General features: G+C 38.4%; 1 protein-coding gene across 48 annotated transcripts in view; it reads right to left on the reverse strand.

Moving 5' to 3' along the window:
• USP54 (ubiquitin specific peptidase 54) overlaps window positions 1-20,235 on the reverse strand; it is a 119,738-nt gene that overhangs the window by 58,523 nt on the left and 40,980 nt on the right. For 46 of the 48 annotated variants that reach the window (XR_014306985.1, XR_014306986.1, XR_014306987.1 and 43 more), the window contains one exon: window positions 1,461-2,037. Coding sequence is in view for 45 of the 48 variants with exons in the window: in XM_082716366.1 (XP_082572492.1) it covers window positions 1,461-1,607 (147 nt within the window). In the remaining 3 variants the exon portion in view is untranslated. Of the gene's footprint in view, window positions 1-1,460; window positions 2,038-18,490; window positions 18,590-20,235 lie in introns of those variants that run through there. The other 2 variants (XM_082716383.1, XM_082716379.1) reach the window with 1 other exon arrangement.

A 20,235-nucleotide genomic window follows, 5' to 3' on the forward strand; every position in this document is an offset into this window, starting at 1 on the left:
TATTTATTTATTTTAGGGGCTCCTGGGTGGCTCAGTGGGTTAAAGTCTCTGTCTTTAGCTCAGGTCATGATCCCAGGGTCCTGGGATTGAGCCCTACATCAGCCTCTCTGCTCAGCAGGCAGCCTGCTTCCCCCCACTCTCTGCCTGCCTCTCTACCTACTTGTGATTTCTGTCTGTCAAATAAATAAATAAAATCTTAAAAAAAAAAAAAAAGATTTATTTTAGAGAGAGTGTCCACTGCTTTTTATACCAAATACATTGCCTTGTCTTTTCTTCTCTCATAGCAACTTCTTTTCTCATTACATCTGAACAATACACTAATATTTTACCCCAGCATAATTATCTTGGGTGGCAAATTTCATTTACTCTTATTCTGAGGAGCAGAAAAGAAGGGAAAGTAATTACTTGAAAGTTAGGCCAAAGGGGATGAACTTAACATTCTATGTGCATGACAAGGCAAAGAAAGCAGGCAGACAAGAAGCTTTGGGATTCTGCTATCACTAGTGTGGCAACCAATACCAGAATGGAAAATCTAGTATAGAAAATCACACCTTAGGGGAATTACTTTCCACTACGTTTGTTCAAGCATATCTGACCAGACACCAATCATGAACCACTACAAAAGAGCTCAGAGGAAGGAGAAGAAGAAATGGACAAAGACTGGACTCCATTCAGTGTATATGCTAAGAGCCTGAATGCTAAGAGCCTTCTAATGAAGACAAGAGTAATACACCTAGAAGTCTTTGACTAGTGGAAAGAACTTTGCTTTCTTTACTAGAGAAAAACAAGGAGAGCGATACAGTTTGGTCTCAAAAGGTAAAAAAGGAAGCAAAAAAAAAGTCAACAAACAAGTATTTTTATTTTAAGATTTTATTTATTTGACAGAGGGAGAGCACAGCAGTGGGAGCAGCAGGCAGAGGAAGAGGGAGAAGCAGGCTCGCAAAACAGGGAGCCCAATGTAGGGCTCGATCCCAGGACCCTGGGATCACGACCTGAGCCAAAGGCAGACACTTAACCAACTGAGACACCCAGGCGCACCAATAAACAAGTATTAAGATCATCTAGTCCATAGACTTTCCCCTCAGGCAGGTAAGTAGTAGTAGTCACAGTTATTTCTGTTATCATTATTAATCCCCTTTTCTTACAAATAAGGTACTTATTCGAAGAGATAAGTACCTTGCCTAAGATCACACAGATAGGCTTAAAAACGATCTCAGTCTGCCAACCTTAAACAGAGACCATCAAGGATTATATTTAAAAGAGTTATTGGGGGATCGATCCTGACATCAGACTCTGCTCCACGGGGAGCCTTTTCCCCCTACCTCTCTGCCTACTTGTGCTCACTCTATCAAATAAATAAATAAAATCCTAAAAAAAAAAAAAAAAAAAAAGAGTTATTGGAAACATAGCACCAGCAACCAAGAATCAAAGTTCACCAGAAAGAAAGAAATTGCCCTTACCTGCAGGGCACTGTTGAGGAAGCAGCTGTTTTGTCCTGGCTCATTACTGAGGCCTTTGCTGGGGGCTATGGAGGTTGAGCTTCGAGGTGCAAACATCCCTTGGACACTACCACGGCCCCCTGAAAAATAATTTCTTTTCCAAGACATTATTGTTCACATTTAGCTTGAAAACTCAGAAAAGGCTTTGTATCTTTTTGGGAAAAAGTTTCTGTCTGCTGAAGTCCTGACTTGTAAAAAAAAGAATCCAGAATTCAATGAATTTATGCTGAAATACTTTGAGTGTACAACCTTCCAAACATCATCTGTGTAGCTCAAGGAACTCAGGTATCTTCTTAGATCCACATGACAGAGCCATCCCCAACTTGCTCCAAACAATGCCCCAAATTTAACATGGCACAGTACTAACATAAACAGAGAAATCCTTAGGTATTGTGTCCTTCTATTTTTCTTGAATTGCCTCCATAAAATAGTGGTGAAGTGGCTGTAGTCCTCAACTCCAGCAGAATCCAGGATCACGGTAGGATGTATTTCTTAGACTTGTTAATGATGCTTCTTGTAGACTGAAGAATTTTCCCAACTGGAAGGAGAAGCAGACAAATAAGCAAGAATCCCATGCAACCCTCCTCACATTCTGTATTCCTTGTCCCATCATCATCTAAAGTAAAAACTCAAGTTCTAAACAACTGACATAAAATCCACAAAGGTTAAGAAATATGTTGGAATCATTCGTGGTTTTTTTCCTAATTGCTGTTCTTTTTTTACTACACCCCTAAAGTCTTCTATCATTCCATCCAGAATTTCAGATGTCTCTTCTCTTCTTTTCCTCTGTGACTAGAATAGCCAGCTCTGCCAGAGAGCTTTAACAAAAAGAAAAAAAAAAAAAACTAAAAGCTTGCGTCACTTAATGACTCTACTGGCTTTGTGCTATTCTGCCAAGATCAACGTTGCCTCACCTCTCACTATAAACTTGAAACCTTGGCAAACAATGACCCCCCCCACCCCCCCACAAGAAAAACCCCAACAACAACAACAACAACAACAAAACCCAAAAAACCTTAACAACAACAAAAAGGAAAAGCAGTCAAGCCAAAGAGGAAAGAAAAAAAAAGGTATGAGCAGATTTACTTTCACAGGAAACTTCTCTGAAATTTTCTAGAAGAAAGTTGATTGGGACAAAAACAAAAACAAAACACCAACTTTCCAAAATCAGAGTAACAAAAATATTACCAAGTAAACATATACCAGATGAAGTATTAGAACAGTTTCTGTTAGATATTATAAATAAAGAAATTTTTAAAGGTGTTTTACGTTTACATGTTCATGACTATGAAAGCCTGTTTAAAGGCATGGAAGGCCAAGTTATCAGTCTGGACTCTGTTCTGAGGAAAGATGTCCCATCTCACAGAAACACTCAAGGCAAGTAAGCCATATGTCCTTAACATCAAGTCCTAGAGAACTAAATCTCCTGCCCTGTTTGTGTGTTTTATTTTTGCCAGAGGATCAGAGAGATAATATGGGTTACAAATAATTTAATTCTCAGATTAAATCTGAGGCACTCATAATCAGTGGCCATTCATTGACCAACATTAGTTTTCAACTAATTAAAAATGCCAGTGAAGCAACAGGGTAGAAATACCAAAGCAGACACCTTTCCTGGAAGGAAATACTTCTATCTCCAGCTTTAAGCTTTCCTTTAAGGCTGCCATGTCCATATAAGGAAAAAATTAAGAATGTTAAGTATTAAACTTGGTTTCCAACAGTTCCCCACGCTTCTCCCTTCCTGAGTTCCTATCATCAAATGAACCACCTAAAAAGCAAAAATGCTAAAGCATTTTAATCATTCTCTAAGAGATCACCTAGCACTACCCAGTATATCCAGTGGAAAAACTGAGGCACAGGAACATTAAATGGTTGCACAAGACTGTTCTTTCCCTTCTCTAAATTCCCAGACTATTTATAATCTACATGTCACAATTAAAGTATTTGACTACACACTGTAGTGTCATATTATTCTCTATTTGTTTTTATTACTCTCTATTTGTTTTATATGGTATCAGTCATATATCCCGAATGATGTATGAAATGAAATACTAACTAGTGTCAGACAAATACTAAACACTATACTTAACATTCTTCATTTACTCTTTACAATAGCTCTATTATGAGGTGTTAACAGTTCCATTTTACAGAACAGCAGTGAGACTTAACTTGCCCAAATCAACTAGTAAGTGGCAGAACTAGAATTTTTTTAACTATTATAAATCTGTGACTTTAATTATGTATTTTATTAGACTTTCAAAAGCTCCTATCATAGTGCTAATCATAAGGAGGAACTCAATAAATACTCCCTGATGATTAGCATGGCACCAGGAAGGATCCCATATCTCCCACACAGATTAAAAGACCCTCAACTCTCTATATACACCCTCATACACACCCCATTCAGAGCTACTAAGCAACTTCAACAAGCCAGGCGGCATTCCTTCAGCTCAACTGCTGCAAAGGAATGACAAGTACCAAGCCTCTACTTTGCTCACAGCCAAAAGGACTTGGCAGACAGGTAGGGTTTCCAGTATCCACATTAAGAGCTTACTGAAACTCAGGCTGCCCTATGATACACACCCCTGAGTTCAGGGAGCCAAGAGAAAAAAAAAAAAGCAGTCACAGAAAAAAAGATTCTCAGGCTCTGAATGGCAGCATTATGTAGGGTAAGGCAAAAAGCTCTCACACTGGCTCTAGGTGTATCAGAAACTAGAGGTGAGAGCCAGAAAGAATAGGGTCAAGAGAGGGAGTAACAAATGATCCCAAGAAATACTGATGACAAAACATTTCACTTAAGTTGTAGGTCCAACACCAAACAACATAATCCTTCTACTGTGCCATCTAGTAAGATATATGACAAAGTCAATTAAAAGTTTTACCCACATCAATCTAAAAACCTATTTTTAAAAAGAACTTCTTAGGCAATATTCAAGTATTTAGAGGTAAAAGAGCATGTCTGCACCTTATTCTGAAATGGTTCAGAAGAAAATCAAATATATATATATATATGGGTGTGGGTATGTGAATATTTGTAAATATGGAGAGAAAGGGAGAATGGTAGAGCAAATATAGCAATAATGTTGACAACAGGTAAATGTGGCTAAAAGGGATATGGGAAATTCTTTGTAGCATTTCTTGTAACTTGTAACTTTACTGTAAGTTTTAAGCCATTTTTTTAAGTTGAAAGAGAACTGATATCTGCAAAAAAAAAAAAGAATTTAAAATTATGTAGAAATTACTTTGTAATGTACATAGTATTCATGATTTAATGCAAAAATGATTAAAATCATTAAGCTGGTAGATAATAGCCAGAAAATATTAGCAATCCCAAATTAAAATTTGAAAAAAAGAAAAAGGAGAAAAAGAGAAAGATAAATTCAAAACAGTATAGATATGAGGGTAAAATAGAATGGAATAAAACTTTAATACTATTTCTATGAAAAGGAGAGTTTAAAATATAGTATAATGTCTAGTTGTTCTAAGAACAAGTGATGTTGAATAATTACGATATTATACAAATGGGACCAAGACTAAGCTTGGAGGTAGAAGACATGGGTTCAATTTCCACATTTTTACTACTTTGTATAATCCTAACTACTTAAACATCCTGAACTTTGTTTTTGGGGCTCTGTAAAACAATGGCACAATACAGATTTAACACGCTGGTTAAGATTTACTAATAAGCATGCCAAAGTGCTAGCAAGTTTGCAAAACAGAGGATGAATAACGAGTTCCACTGACTGAGCAAACCGCAATGCCTAGAAGTATGAAAGTAAATTCTGGTTTGGGGACCTCAGGATACTACAAAGTGGTAAGCCACCAGGAATAATTCCTCTAATTATATAAAAAGAACAGCAGGCCTCACATAAGACAAGGGATATATCAGAACAATATATGTGCTTGGGGAAACATTTGAATTTTAATTTTTTTTTACAGTTATTTTTAAAATACGAAGTTTAACTTTCTATTTGTAAAAAAGGCAAACAGTTGAGCCTACTACAAGGAACAGTGTAACATTTTAGAAGGTCTACAAAGAATGACCATGTCCAAGTGATAAATGATTCAAATGGAAAAACCATGATGTGTATCTGAGTTTCTTTTTTTTTTCTTTTTTTTTTTTAAAAGATTTTTTATTTATTTATTTGACAGAGAGAGATCACAAATAGGCAGAGAGGCAGGCAGAGAGAGAGAGGAGGAAGCAGGCTCCCTGCTGAGCAGAGAGCCTGATGCGGGACTCGATCCCAGGACCCTGAGCTCATGACCTGAGCCGAAGGCAGCGGCTTAACCCACTGAGCCACCCAGGCGCCCTGTATCTGAGTTTCTAATGAAGGAACAGTAGCCCCATTAAAAGTGATTAACGCTGGGGTGCCTGGGTGACTCAGTGGGTTAAGCTGCTGCCTTCAGCTCAGGTCATGATCTCAGGGTCCTGGGATCGAGTCCCGCATCAGGCTCTCTGCTCAGCAGGGAGCCTGCTTCCTCCTCCCTCTCTCTGCCTGTCTCTCTGCCTACTTGTGATCTCTCTCTGTCAAATAAATAAATAAAATCTTTAAAAAAAAAAGTGATTAACACCAAAAGTAATACAAACATTAGGAAGTCAAACTGGCACTCCACTGAGATATCGAAACAATTAACCAGGAAAGTGGCTTATGTTTCTAGTTTCTATTATTCTAGATAGCAGTTTACTTATAATTTACTCAATTATAACTTATAAATATATTGCTGGTTTACTTATAATTTGCAGTTTACTTATAATTTACTTAAGAAACTATAAGCGTTGCCTTTTGGCTCAAATCATGATCCCTGTGTCCTGGGGTGGGCTCCCAGGACATCACGCTCCCTGCTCAGGGGGAGCCTGCTTCTCCCTCTCCTCCCTGCTCGTGCTCACTCTACCTCTGTCTCTCTCTCAAATAAATAATAAATAAAATCTAAAAAAAGAAACTATATTGCCCTGATAAACCAATAAGCAACTACCTCAATTCCATATGTCAATAATCCCCAACTACATCTATAGTATCTTGTTTGTTATTGTAAGAATTAAAATTAATTTATGCAAAGTACTAATTTGATGTCTAGCATATAGTAATTACTGTATAAATGATTGTTATTACCATTACTTTCTAACATTTCCTCTTCATGAGTTCTTTTCCCTTTAAAGACATCCACACAGAGATACCCTATATTCTTGAAAAACAAAAACAGCAACAAAAAAGACCACCTTGAATTTATTAACTCCTATGCCTACTGTCCCAAATTTTTTTGGACCTTTCACTGCTAAATGTCTCTACAATTAATAATTTACAGCTGCTACCTCTACATGCTCACCATCAATCTCTTCAGGACATGGTACTGATCTTTACTCCACCACTACCAAAATTTTACTTCACGGAATATCTCCATTTAAAGAAATCTCCTAGGGGCGCCTGGGTGGCTCAGTGGGTTAAAGCCTCTGCCTTCAGCTCAGGTCATGATCCCGGGGTCCTGGGATCGAGCCCCACATCGGACTCTCTGCTCAGCGGGGAGCCTGCTTCCCCCTCTCTCTCTGCCTGTCTCTCTGCCTACTTGTGATCTCTGTCTGTCAAATAAATAAATAAAATGATTTAAAAATAAATAAATAGATAGATAGATACATCTCCTAATTGCAAAACCTACTGGCTTTTCCATAGGCCTCATTCTTCTTAATTTTTCTGTAGCACTTAACACTGGCTACCTTGATGCTACATGATCCTGGAGTCACTGGATGCATTAATAAGAAAAAGAGAGAACGTATAAAATGAAATGACAGGCGTGCCTGGGCAGCTCAGTGGGTTAAGCTTCTGCCTTTGGCTCAGGTCATGATTCCAGGGTCCTGGGATCAAGCCCTGAATTCAGCTCCCTGCTTCTCCCTCTCCCCCTGCCCTCTCCCTGCTGTGCGCTCTCACTCTCTCTCCCTCAAATAAATAAATTTCTTAAAAAAAAAAAATTCCTTGACTACCCTGAGCCTGAAGATATATCACCCACTTCTTAACTCCTATATGTTTTCAATAGTTTTTAAAAGATCTATTTAAATTTTATTTAAATTTAATTTTATTTAATTCAAATTTTTAATTTTAATTTAATTTAAAATTTTAAAATTAATTTTAATTTAAAAATTAAATAATTTTAATTTTAAAATTTTTAATTAATTTAAAATTTAATTTAAATTTTATTAAATTTATTTAAAATTTGTATTTAAATTTAAATTTATTTACATACACAGTGTGGGGAGGGGCAGAGGGAGTAAGGAGAAAATCTCCAGCAGACACTCCACTGAGCATGAAGCCCTAAGGCAGGGTTCAATCTCAGACCCTGAGATCATGACCTGAGACCAAATCCAGAGTCAGAGGCTTAACCAACCCAGCCACCAAGATGCCCCAAAGTTTTCCATTATTTAAGATCAGTGTTTCCCTTATACCAATGTTTCTATGATCCTCCCCCTACCTATGTTACCCTCCATCCCTAAAGGGTACAGAGTTTTATCCCACCCCATTTGAGAACAGGGACTGGATAGAGGTCAGAAGTCAATTGTGTTATATCCATATATCTGTTATTGCCAGACATATTATCACAAATAATTTTTTGAAGATTTTATTTATTTATTCATGAGAGACAGGGAGAAAGAGAAAGGGTGAGGCAGAGGGAGAAGCAGGCTCCCTGCTTTGCAAGGAGCCCAATGCAGGACTCAATACCAGAACCCTAGGATTATCACCTGAACCAAAGGTAGATGTTTAACCGACTGAGCCACCCAAGCACCCATAGTATCACAAAAGTTTATCAAAGTTTTTTCCATTTGTCATATAATCCATCTTTCTGTTTATAAATTGTGACTCTACAGATATATATAAAGTATGAGCTATATATTTCTTAACTTTCCAAATTAACTGTTTCATCTTATCAAGGAAGGTATTTTTGTATTAACATGACTCAGTTAAAACTTCTGGCTTTTCCTCACCATCACTATAAACATTTTAAGAGACATTACACAGCTTTGGGCTGGTGAGATTCTAGGGAAGTAGGTTTCCCCCCCGCCCCCCTTTTTCTTTTGATTTATTTAAGCAACGCCTGGGTGGCTCAGTCAGTTAAGCCTCCAACTCTTTGGTTTCAGCTGAGGTCACATTCTCACAGTCCTGGGATGGAGCCAATATCTGGTTCAATGGGAGAGGGAGAAGTAGACTCCCTGCTGAGCAGGGAGCCTCCTGTGGGGAACCATCCCAGGACTCTGAGATCATAACCTGAGCTGAAGGAAGATGCTTAGCCCACACCCCAAGTAACCACTATACCCAGAGTGGGGCTCAAATTTATGACCCTGAGATCGAGAGTCACATGCTCTACAGACTGAGCCAGCCAGGCACCACTCTAGGAAGGTCTCTACAATTATATCCAAGAGTCATATCCTTAGATACTTAGTTTTAAGAAAAGAAAGAAACTTGGTGAGCATTCATTATTTGTTTGGTGGCAGTTTTCCACATATAGTTTCAATATAGAATCTTGGGTGCCTGGGTGGCTCAGTTGGTTAAGCACCTGCCTTCAGCTCAGGTCATGAACTCAGGGTCCTGGGATTGAGCCCAGGGTCAATCCTGCTGGGGTCCCTACTCAACCAGGAGTCTGCGTCTCCCTCTGCCCCTCCTCCTACTTGTGCTCGTGCCTCTTGTGTGTGCTCTGTGTTCTCTCAAATAAATAAAATCTTTTTAAAAAATTTTTAAATAATAAAAAGAAATACAGAATCTTGCTTAATTTTTATGTCTATTAGATGATGATTAAAAACCACCACCACCTGATAATGGCAATGATGCTGTATGTACAAATGTATTGAAATTTAAATTAAAACATCTCCATAGTCTATTGCCTAGAACTCCTCTCTCACTTTGCCCCTCACAGCAGCAACCAAAGGACTCACAGCATTCTACAAAGAACAGTCCTAAACTACAACAAACTTAGAGATAGTAGGCTACTTGGCAGCTATTTATTCACAAACTGTACAGAAAACGTTATCATCTTTACCCACATTTACTAGTTTCCAGCCAAGTGCTACAACTATGGAGTAATCAATCAAAGGGGGAAGGAAGAGAAACAGCATATAAGAATTTAATATTGTGTTGCTCTCAACTCTGAAAGTTATAGTGATCTATATTTTACTATTACTGAATAGACTCTAAGGAGCCAGATAAGCTTGTTCATAAATTTTTCCAGCTTTATTAAGGTATAATTGACAAATAAAATTAAAATGTAGTATATAATGAAGTGTACGACATGATGATTTGATATATGTATATATTGTGAAAGAACTCTCATAATCAAGTTAACATACTAGAATGAGAATAGAAAAGATAAAATAAAGAGTTGGAGTTTTGAAAAAATAAAAAAAAAATTGACAACTCTTTTGCTAGACTAAGAAAGAAGACTAACAAAATCAGAAATGAAAGAAATATTACAATAACACAGAAATACTAAGAATCATAAGAAACTGCTGTGAAGGGGCACCTGGCTGGCTTGGTCAGTGAAGCACGTGATTCCTAATCTCAAGACTGTAAGTTTGAGGGTGCCCGGGTGGTTCAGTCATTAAGTGCCTGCCTTCAACTCAGGTAATGATCTCGGGGTCTTAGGATTGAGTCCCACATCAGGCTCCCTGTTCAATGGGAAGCCTGCTTCTCCTTCCCTTTCTTCCCCTCTCTGCCCCTCTACCCCAACCGTGTACTCTCTCTCAAATAAATAAATAAAATCTTAAAAAAAAAAAAAAATGGGGGGGCGCCTGGGTGGCTCAGTGGGTTAAGCTGCTGCCTTCGGCTCAGGTCATGATCTCAGAGTCCTGGGATCGAGTCCCGCATCGGGCTCTCTGCTCAGCAGAGAGCCTGCTCCCTCTCTCTCTCTCTCTGGCTGCCTCTCCATCTACTTGTGATTTCTCTCTGTCAAATTAATAAATAAAATCTTTAAAAAAAAAAATTTTAAGTTTGAGCCCCACGTTGGGTGTAGAAATAACTTAAAAATAAAATCTTGTAAAAAAAAGAAAGAAAAAAACCAAGCAAACAAACTACTGTTAAGATTCTTAACTATAGAGAACAAATTATAGTAACTGAGGGTTACTAGAGGGGAGGTGGGGGGAAGTGCTGGATATATCAAACAGGGGATGGGCATTAAGGAGTGCACCTGCTGTGATGAGTACAGGCTATGTAAGTGATAAATCACTAAATTCTACACCTGAAACAGTATAACACTATGTTAACTAACTGAAATCTAAATAAAAATTTGGAAGAAAAAAATCAAGGTTTTTTTAAATAAAAAAAAAGAAAAGAGGGGCGTCTGGGTGGCTCAGTCATTAAGCATCTGGCTTGGGCTTAGGTCATGATCCCAGGGTCCTGGGATTGAGCCCAGAATTGGGCTCTCTGCTCTCCCACTCCCGCGGCTTGTGTTCCCTTTCTCGCTGTGTCCCTCTCCGTCAAATAAAAAATAAAATCTTAAAAAAAAAAAAAAGAAAGAAAGAAAAGAAACTACTATTAAAAAATATATGCCAACAAACTGGATAACCTAGAAGACCTGGATAAATTCCTAGAAATATACAACCCACCAAGACTGAATCATGAAGAAATAGACAATCTGAACATAAATATTTGTATTTATTTAACCTTTAATTTTCCTTATACTTATTTAATCATTATTACTACACAGCTCCTGGAACTTACTACATCAAAACAGCCTGCTTTCCTTTGTAGTCTCTAATATCACGTAAACTTCTAGGAAACTAGAAGCCAAAATTGGGAAAGAAGCATGTTACCTTATTACCTATTATTTCCTTGTGTAGTAGAGATACTAAATTGTATGTCCTACATTGTTCCCAATCTGAACACACTAGCTTCCTCTGAGCAGGCTAAAAACTTTTCTATGTGTGAGATGATAGAAAACTGGGTCCTAACCTTTTTGCAGACCCCCACAATTAGAGGCAGATTTACAAAGAAACTAGGGAAGATTAAGCTTCAGATTCCCTCTCTTACACAGGGCCTCAAGGTCCAATACCTAATTTTTACTTTTATAAAATGTTTTCCTTAAACAGGAACCCCTCAATTATATGAGCTTCCAGGCCCCTAGAATCTGAGTTATATATATCTGGGTAATATGAGTTATATTACAGAAACTAGGTTTCTAAAGTATATATTATTGAGAAAATACGTAATTCAAAAAGCTATTTTAAATTTAGCAATATTAATACATTTATATTTTCTTAATTAAAGTAACATGTAGTATGTGTTTTTTATTGTATAAAGTTCAATAGCACTAAATAGCTAAATTATACTGTTGATGCACATTTTGGATTTTACATTCTTTTTTTTTTTTTTTTTTAAGATTTTATTTATTTATTTATTTATTTGTCAGAGAGAGAGAGAGAGCGCGCGCACACACAAGCAGGCAGAGTGGCAGGCAGAGGCGGAGAAGCAGGCTCCCTGCTCTCGGGACTCAATCCTAGGACCCTGGGATCATGACCTGAGCTGAAGGCAGCAGCTTAACCAACTGAGCCACCCAGGTGTCCCTGGATTTTTCATTTTTGAAAAATCCACTGTAATAATTCCACTGAGGACCCACAGCTGACAGAATAAAAATGACAGGGCTAAATTTAAAAGACCATAGCTTAAGATTGCCAGCATTAGAAGTAATGCTCCAGAAGCCAATTAAATTTAGAAAAACATTTTATTTCTCTGTATTAATGAAATACAAAGAACAATTACTTCACAAGAATATATCCAGTACCTCAAAATTTGCTGCCATTTTTCTCAGACCAAAGTAATAAACCAGGCTATAGCCAAAGCCACTCTAATTATCCCCTACTGCGTTCTTCATCAACAAAGTCAGCTTCTCTCTGCCTCTGTTCCTAAAAAACCCAAAACAGGCATTCAAATATTTGTTGAAATGAAACTGGCTTATCCATAAAGAAAGATGAGGCTTAGAGGAACACTGAGCCAGGAAAAGCCTGTCACCCTAAGAGATAGTGAGGTAAACAAGGTTCAGAGATCTACAGGTAACTAACATTGGAGACCTCATTATGAATGTGACATGAATATCGCTGAGATCAATGAAGACTAGAAAGGATTTGTTGCTGCAGAGCCTGGGGATCCTTTGATGAAACCAGATATAAGGCACGGGAAGCTTAGAAGGGGATAGGTCTCCTTAAGGGGATTTATTTCATAATAAAGTTCAATGATGTCTCTAAGTAAACATTACTAATTTCAAGTGTAGAGAATATGACGTTTATGCAAATGATAGTATCAAAGTATCCCCACCAAGATATTATTATCTACAAAGGAAAAGACAGTAACTTTACCATGGAGCAACCTGGTAGAAACCACCTTAACCAAGAGATCAAGGTCCACATCACCGGCAATAATATATACTAATATCATGTATCCCATGGTAATAATACACTGAAGACAAAACATTATTTATAGTATTCTTATCTAAACCATATGGTCTCAGTCCACTCATGAAAAAAACGCCAGAAAAATCCAAATTCAGGGACAACTGACAAAACAAGTGATCAATACTCTCCAAAAACATCAAGGTTATAAAAGACAAAGAGAGACAGAAATGTTTACAGAATCCAGGAAATTAAGGAATAACAACACCTAAAATGCAATGTGAGAACCTAGACAGGATCCTGGAATAGAAAAGAACACCGGTGGACAAACCTGTGAAATTTGAAAAAGGTCTTCAATTATTGGCAGTACTATACCAATATTAACTTCCTGGTTCTCATCATTGTACTTATAACTTTAGGGGCACCGGGGTGGCTAAGTCGGTTAAGCATTTGCCTTCAGCTCAGGTCATGGTCCTAGGATCCTGGGATCGAGCTCCGCATGGGGCTCCCTCCTCAGTAGGGAGTCTGCTTCTTCTTCATCCTCTCCCTCTGCCTGCTGCTCTCTCTGTTTGTCCTCTCTTCTCAGATTAATAAATAAAAGTCTTGGGACACCTGGGTGGCCCAGTTGTTAAGCATCTGCCTTCGGCTTGGATCATGATCCTGGGGTCCTGGGATCGAGACCTCCATCAGGCTCCCTGCTCGGCGGGAGGCCTATTTCTCCCTCTCCCACTCCTCCTGCTGTGTTCCCTCTCTCGCTATCTCTCTCTGTCAAATAAATAAAAATCTTTAAATAAAAATAAATAAATAAAACTCTTTAATAAAAAAAATAACATTAGAGGAAGCTGGCTGAAGGAAATATGAAACTTCCTTTCTCTGAATTATTTCTGCAACTTAAGTCCAAAATTGGTTCAAAGTAAAAAAAAACACTTTAAATTGTGCAAATAATTCACTGAAGGAGATGGAACCTTGGGCCCAGCAGGGAACTGAGGCATTTGGAAGGTTAATATCTATATGTATAAAGGTAGGTGGACTAAGATTTATAGGAAAAGAGAAGACATTGACATAGTTTGTGATCCCGGTAAACCAGAGGCCAATGAAGCTTTCTTGTGAAACCTCTGGGTTCATTATGTTGGGTTCACAGCACAGCAGTTAATGGGTTGTTCTATTAGTTTAGGAACCTGTTTCTCAGAGCGTGATTTGCCTAAAATAAACTATTATAAAAGTTTATAAATTCAAGTAAATATTAAAAAAAATTTTTTAATTTTTCAAGTAAAAATTAAAAGTATTTTTTTTAAAGATTTTATTTATTTATTTGACAGAGAGAAATCACAAGTAGGCAGAGAGGCAGGCAGAGAGAAAGAGAGAGGGAAGCAGGCTCCCCGCTGAGCAGAGAGACTGAGGCAGGACTCGATCCCAGGACCCTGAGATCATGACCTGAGCCGAAGGCAGCGGCCCAAACCACTGAGCCACCCAGGCGCCCAAAATTAAAGATATTTTAATTAAAAAATTAAAAAAGTATTATTAGGGTAATGGAATTATGGATTTTTTATCCTTTTGTCTATTTTCTAAATTACCCATAATTCATATATATATTATCTATAATTCATCATCATCTTACATAAAGTAAAGCCAAAAGTGGAATTTAAACTCATTTGACCTAAAGATACAATGAAAGGACTCTGGACCAGAGGTAACCAATCACTGACGACACCTAAGACACCAACGATATGAAAGTTGTCCAATAATTGATAACTATTTCTGGGGCCCCTGGGTGGCTGTCAGTTAAGCATCTGCCTTCAGCTCAGGTCATGGTCCCAGGGTCCTGGAAATGAGCCCAGTGTTGGGCTCTTTACTCAGCAGGGAGCCTGCTTCTCCCTCTCCCTCTGCCTGCCATTCCCCTCTGCTTATATTCTCTGTCAAATAAATAAATACAATCTTAAAAAATTAATAATTGATAACTATTTTTTATTTAGAAATAGGGGGCTAGGGACACCTGAGTGGCTCAGTCAGTTAAGTAGCTGACACTTGGTTTCAGCTCAGGTCATGATCTCAGGGTCCTGTTGAGCCCTGCATTGGGCTTCAAGTTTGGTAGGGAGTCTGCTTCAGGATTCTCTCTCCCTCTGTCTCTGCCCCACCCAACTTGTGATTTCTGTCCCTCTAATAAATAAAGAAAAAAGAAAAAAAAAAGAAATAAGGGAGTTGATTTGGATATCTATTTCCTTTCATTCTATTCTCATTGTGGATGCTGCTAAGGTTCAGATCCTCACCACCTCTGGACCAAGTCACCACATTACTGATTCACTGCCAAGCCTCCAATCCCACATATAGCTACCACAGGACTCCTAAAATATCACATTACTCCCCTTTTCAAAAATCTTCAATGGCTCCCAGAAGGGGCATTCTTTTGGCTAGAGAAAAACAGTAATTTTCTAATTCACGAAGGGGAAAATTAATGGATGGATTTTTTACAAGTTTCTCTCTCTTAATGTTTTCTTGTCTTCTTATTCTAATACTAAGAGGGCAAAATCACGAAAAATAGCAAACTTAAGAAAAAAAAAAGCAGTCAACTGGACCTACTTTGACAGCATTTTTTCCTTATTGACTCATGCTCATGATTGTGACTTTTATACTGCATATTTCTATATTCACATACTCTGCCAGTATAAAATTAACTTTTATTTGTAGATTGAATTCAGTATGTCTGGCGCCTGCACAAAGTTTGAAATTAGATCTTACCACCATTTTCAGCCACAACTTCTACTCACTCATTCATTGATCAGACATTTCACTAAGCACCTATTATGTGTCCCTCACTCATCCTCCACTCCAAGTAAGCTGGATTCTTTTCTGTATAATGAAAGATACGCTCTATACTCAACTTCCTCAGTGCCTTGGCTCTAATATTGCCTCCACCAGCAACGCCTTTCCTACCCATTTCTTCTAGTTAAAAATCATAAGTATCTAAAAAAAAAAAAAAGTCGTAAGTATCCTACAAGTAAAAGCTGAATCAAAAGCCTTCCCAGGGGGCGCCTGGATGTCTTAGTCGGTTACACACCTGCCTTTAGTTCAGGTCATGATCCCAGGGGGCTGGGACTGAGCCCCACATTGGGGTCCCTGCTCAGCAGAGAGTCTGCTCTCTCTCTCTCTCCCTCTCTCAAATAAATAAATAAATTAAAAAAAAAAAAAAGCCTTCCCAGATTCCCTCTCCCACCTTTCCATTTTCACTCATTTCATCCTCTTTTGTGCTCTCAGTTCATGTGGAGCATTCCTATCCTCCCTCATGTTACAGTTATTTGTGTACATGGACTATAACATGTATTCCTTAAGGGCATCTTTTTTTTTTAAAGAGAGAGAGGGGGAGAGAGTGAGCACAGGCAGACAGAATGGCAGGCAGAGGCAGAGGGAGAAGCAGGCTCCCTGCTGAGCAAGGAGCCCGACACGGGACTCGATCCTAGGACGCTGGGATCATGAACTGAGCCGAAGGCAGCTGCCCAACCAACTGAGCCACCCAGGCGTCCCCTTAAGGGCATCTTTTTACAGAGGTTGAATATAATAGGCACTGAATCGTTGAAAAGTTTAATTGAAAGAGAAAATTTTTGTTTGAAGCAATAACCTAGAACAACCAATTCCAACACCCTAATAAATTCTAACTTTCCTTAAGTAAAAGAACCCCCCAAATGCCCATAGCTAGCTTAAGATACTGCAGATTTTTTCTAATCGAGACTATACCAATTAAATCAATATTTGCTTCTGATTCAAGCTTGAAAATAAAGACAGATAAGCATCTACAACCATTTTAAAAAAGCTAAATTATTCGTTGATTTATAGGCTGGTTATCTTAAGCTCCCCAGTGAATACAGTTACTCAACTCAAACAATTTCCAGAGGGTTGGACTTGGGCAGCTTCAAATTATTACATCATGTACAACAAGAAGAACTGTATGCTGATAAAAAACAGAAAGCCTTATTTTTCCTTTCATAAAAACTTAGAAAACTGTCATTTACAGCAAATTTCCCAAAACCAGTTGGGAAGAAAATAAAAGAACAAGAAGATACGTTTCACTTTGTTATGACTGAAAAATCAAGAAATAATAGTTGCAGGCTACTTAGTCCATCCTTATAAGGATCCGGAGCTGTATAGATAATTTACTGACTTCTGAGGGAGGCAGCGTGATAGTAAAAAGAACAGAGTAGTTAAAAGTGCAGCCTCTGCAGGGCCAACTACATTGCATAACCTCAGGAAACACCATGCTCACAATGGACATCCAAGGGGTATCATTCCCAGGGAACACAATGTGAATTATACAACTTAGGGATCCAGAGTTAGAAGGTGGAACAGGTCTGGACTCCACCATCTAACAACTAACAACATCATGACCAAGTTACTGAATCAGTTACTGAAGTCTCAGGTACCTCATCAATAAACTGGGATTAATAAATAACATCTAAGTTATGGGATTGTTATGAGGATAATGCACACATGTATAATTAGCCCAGTACCTGGTATTAGTGAGACATAAATGCTTTGATGATGATAAAGAATAAGATGAATCTACATTTCACAACCCGCTCCATCACTTTCAGATCATTTACTGCCTAGAGTAAAGGTAATCTGTTTAGAGTACTCAACAAAATAATATATGCAAAATTCTTGGGAACAACACAAAATAGGAGCTCCGATTATGATGGCTGGAGGGGGCACCTGGCTGGCTCAGTTGATAGAGCATGTAACTCTTGATTTTAGGATCTTGAGTTCAAACTTCACATTGGGCACAGAGTGTACTTTTAAAAAAAGTAAATCAATTTTGGGGCACCTGGATGGCTCAGTGGGCTGAAGCCTCTGCCTTCGGCTCAGGTCATGATCTCAGGGTCCTGGGATCAAGCCCCACATTGGGCTCTCTGCTCAACAGGGAGCCTGCTTCCCCCTCTCTCTCTGCCTGCTGTCTGCCTACTTGTGATCTCCCTCTGTCAAATAAATGAGTAAAATCTTAAAAAAAAAAAAAAAAGTAAATAATCATAACTGGCCATCCCCTATACCTCTCTCCTTCCTTCTTCCTTTCTCTTTTACACACACAAACATACACACATAAACTTAATGTAAAAATCCTATGACAGGGCGCCTGGGTGGCTCAGTGGGTTAAGCCGCTGCCTTCGGCTCGGGTCGTGATCTCAGGGTCCTGGGATCGAGTCCCGCATTGGGCTCTCTGCTCAGCAGGGGGCCTGCTTCCCTTCCTCTCTGTCTGCCTGCTTCTCTGCCTACTTGTGATCTCTGTCTGTCAAATAAATAAATAAAACCTTAAAAAAAAAATCCTATGACAAAAATCCTGTGATAGCACAAACACAACCACATCAAAATGAGGGCAAATGTAATCTAAAAATAATGCATTCTCAATACAATTTACATGGACTACTGTATTGACTTCCATTACCTTTCTAATCCTGTCTATAAAACACTACCAAAAGCAAACTCTGATCTATCACTGTTTAGCTTAGAAAACTTCAGTGACAAAACATAGTCAAAACTCCTTGGCCTTAAATAACCCATGTACAATTTCCAACCTCATCTACCACTAATCCCCTTAAAACACACACAAAAGGGGCACCTGGGTGGCTCAGTGGGTTAAAGCCTCTACCTTCGGCTCAGGTCGTGATCCCAGGGTCCTGGGATCGAGCCCCACATTGGGCTCTGCTCAGCAGGGAGCCTCCTTCCTCCTCTCTCTCTGCCTGATTCTCTGTCAAATGAATAAATAAAATATTTTAAAAAAAACATACACACACACACACAAAATGTGTGTTCTGTGTACATATCCAGCATTTTGCTCAATAAGGAATATTATTACTCCCTTTCCCACTCCCATCTTCCCAATGCCACCTAATACAAGTAATCCTTTCCACTCAGGAAAACTGTTTGAAAAAGCCATTCTGCTGGTAACTTACAGTAATAGAGACTAATGATAGTCACACCTATTAGGAAGCAAGAGTCATTTATATTAAATCATTTTCCAAAGAATTGTCTAAATACTGCTTCTTACCAATTGAGACATATTCCCTCCCTCAGGCACTTCATTAATCAGTACTTAACCAATATATCTGTACTTTATTAGAATACAATATAGGAAGTTACACTGCCTTACACTCAAGAGATGCTCAATACTTATTAAATAAAAGAATTAATGAAGGGCCGCCTGGGTGGCTCAGTGGGTTAAAGCCTCTGCCTTTGGCTCAGGTCATGATCCCAGGGCCCTGGGATCGAGCCCCACATTGGGTTCTCTGCTCCTCAGGGAGCCTGCTTCCCCCTCTCACTGTCTGCCTCTCTGCCTACTTGTGATCTCTGTCTGTCAAATAAATAAATAATATCTTTAAAAAAAAAAAAGAATAAATGAAGAACTAAACTTTGTGAAACACGTTTTTCAGTTTAGAGATTAACTCAGTTATAAGAATGATAAATCATCTCTCTGTTTCTTCCCTGAATCTACTGTATAAATTACATCATACCTAAATCACACACTCTGTTTCCAAAAGGTCTGTGGAATAAAGATACTCTTCTTTATGGCCAGAAGGATTAACACAATATTCTCTCTAAAACACACTGCTAATGGCATCAAACCAGTAACAGCAGGGGTTAAAGGAAAGAGAATCATAGCAATTAAATTAGGCCCCAGAATGATAACTATATTAGGCAAAATGATAACTATGAGTTGCATGAAGTTGCCATGTATTATCCTCTGGCTCAATAATTTAGAGCTAGAAATTTTTTCCCTTAATTGTTTAAGCCCCTAATTTTTCTAAATTCAAGGGCTTGATTGCAGCTATGCACTATTTAGGAATCATTATAAATACACCACTACCCAAATTATTTTGCCACAAACAATAATGAAAGCATGATGGCTCTATCAACAAGAGGAAAATCGGAAGGGAAGCCACGGACTGCACCGGCTTGACTCATTACTGCTGGGAGAACACTGGTACTGAATGGCACAAGCAATTCCAGTGTGAGAGACCAAGCACATGACTAGGAAGGTTGACAGAAGATACCAAGAAAAGAAGGGCATCTATAAAGAACCCCAACTCTACAAGGGCAGGAGGTGGAGGAATGGACAGGGATCCACTGAAATCTACTCTAAAAGCCTTTGCAATACTCAAACAAAAACATACTACCAGATTCCATGTTTTGAGTCAGTTCAAATCCTAGCTCTAACACTCAAAACTGAGAGATCTTCAGCAAGTTATTTAACTATAAAATTATAATAGCAGTCACCACTTAATGAAAACCAACTCTGAGCTAGGCACCATACACATAGCATGTCCTTTAATTCCCACAACTAATCTGCCAAATAAGGACTGTTCTCATTTTGCAGAAAATAAAAACCCATGTCCC

Source organism: Mustela nivalis, assembly GCF_964662115.1.
Source record: "Mustela nivalis genome assembly, chromosome: 2".
Classification (NCBI taxonomy): domain Eukaryota; kingdom Metazoa; phylum Chordata; class Mammalia; order Carnivora; family Mustelidae; genus Mustela; species Mustela nivalis.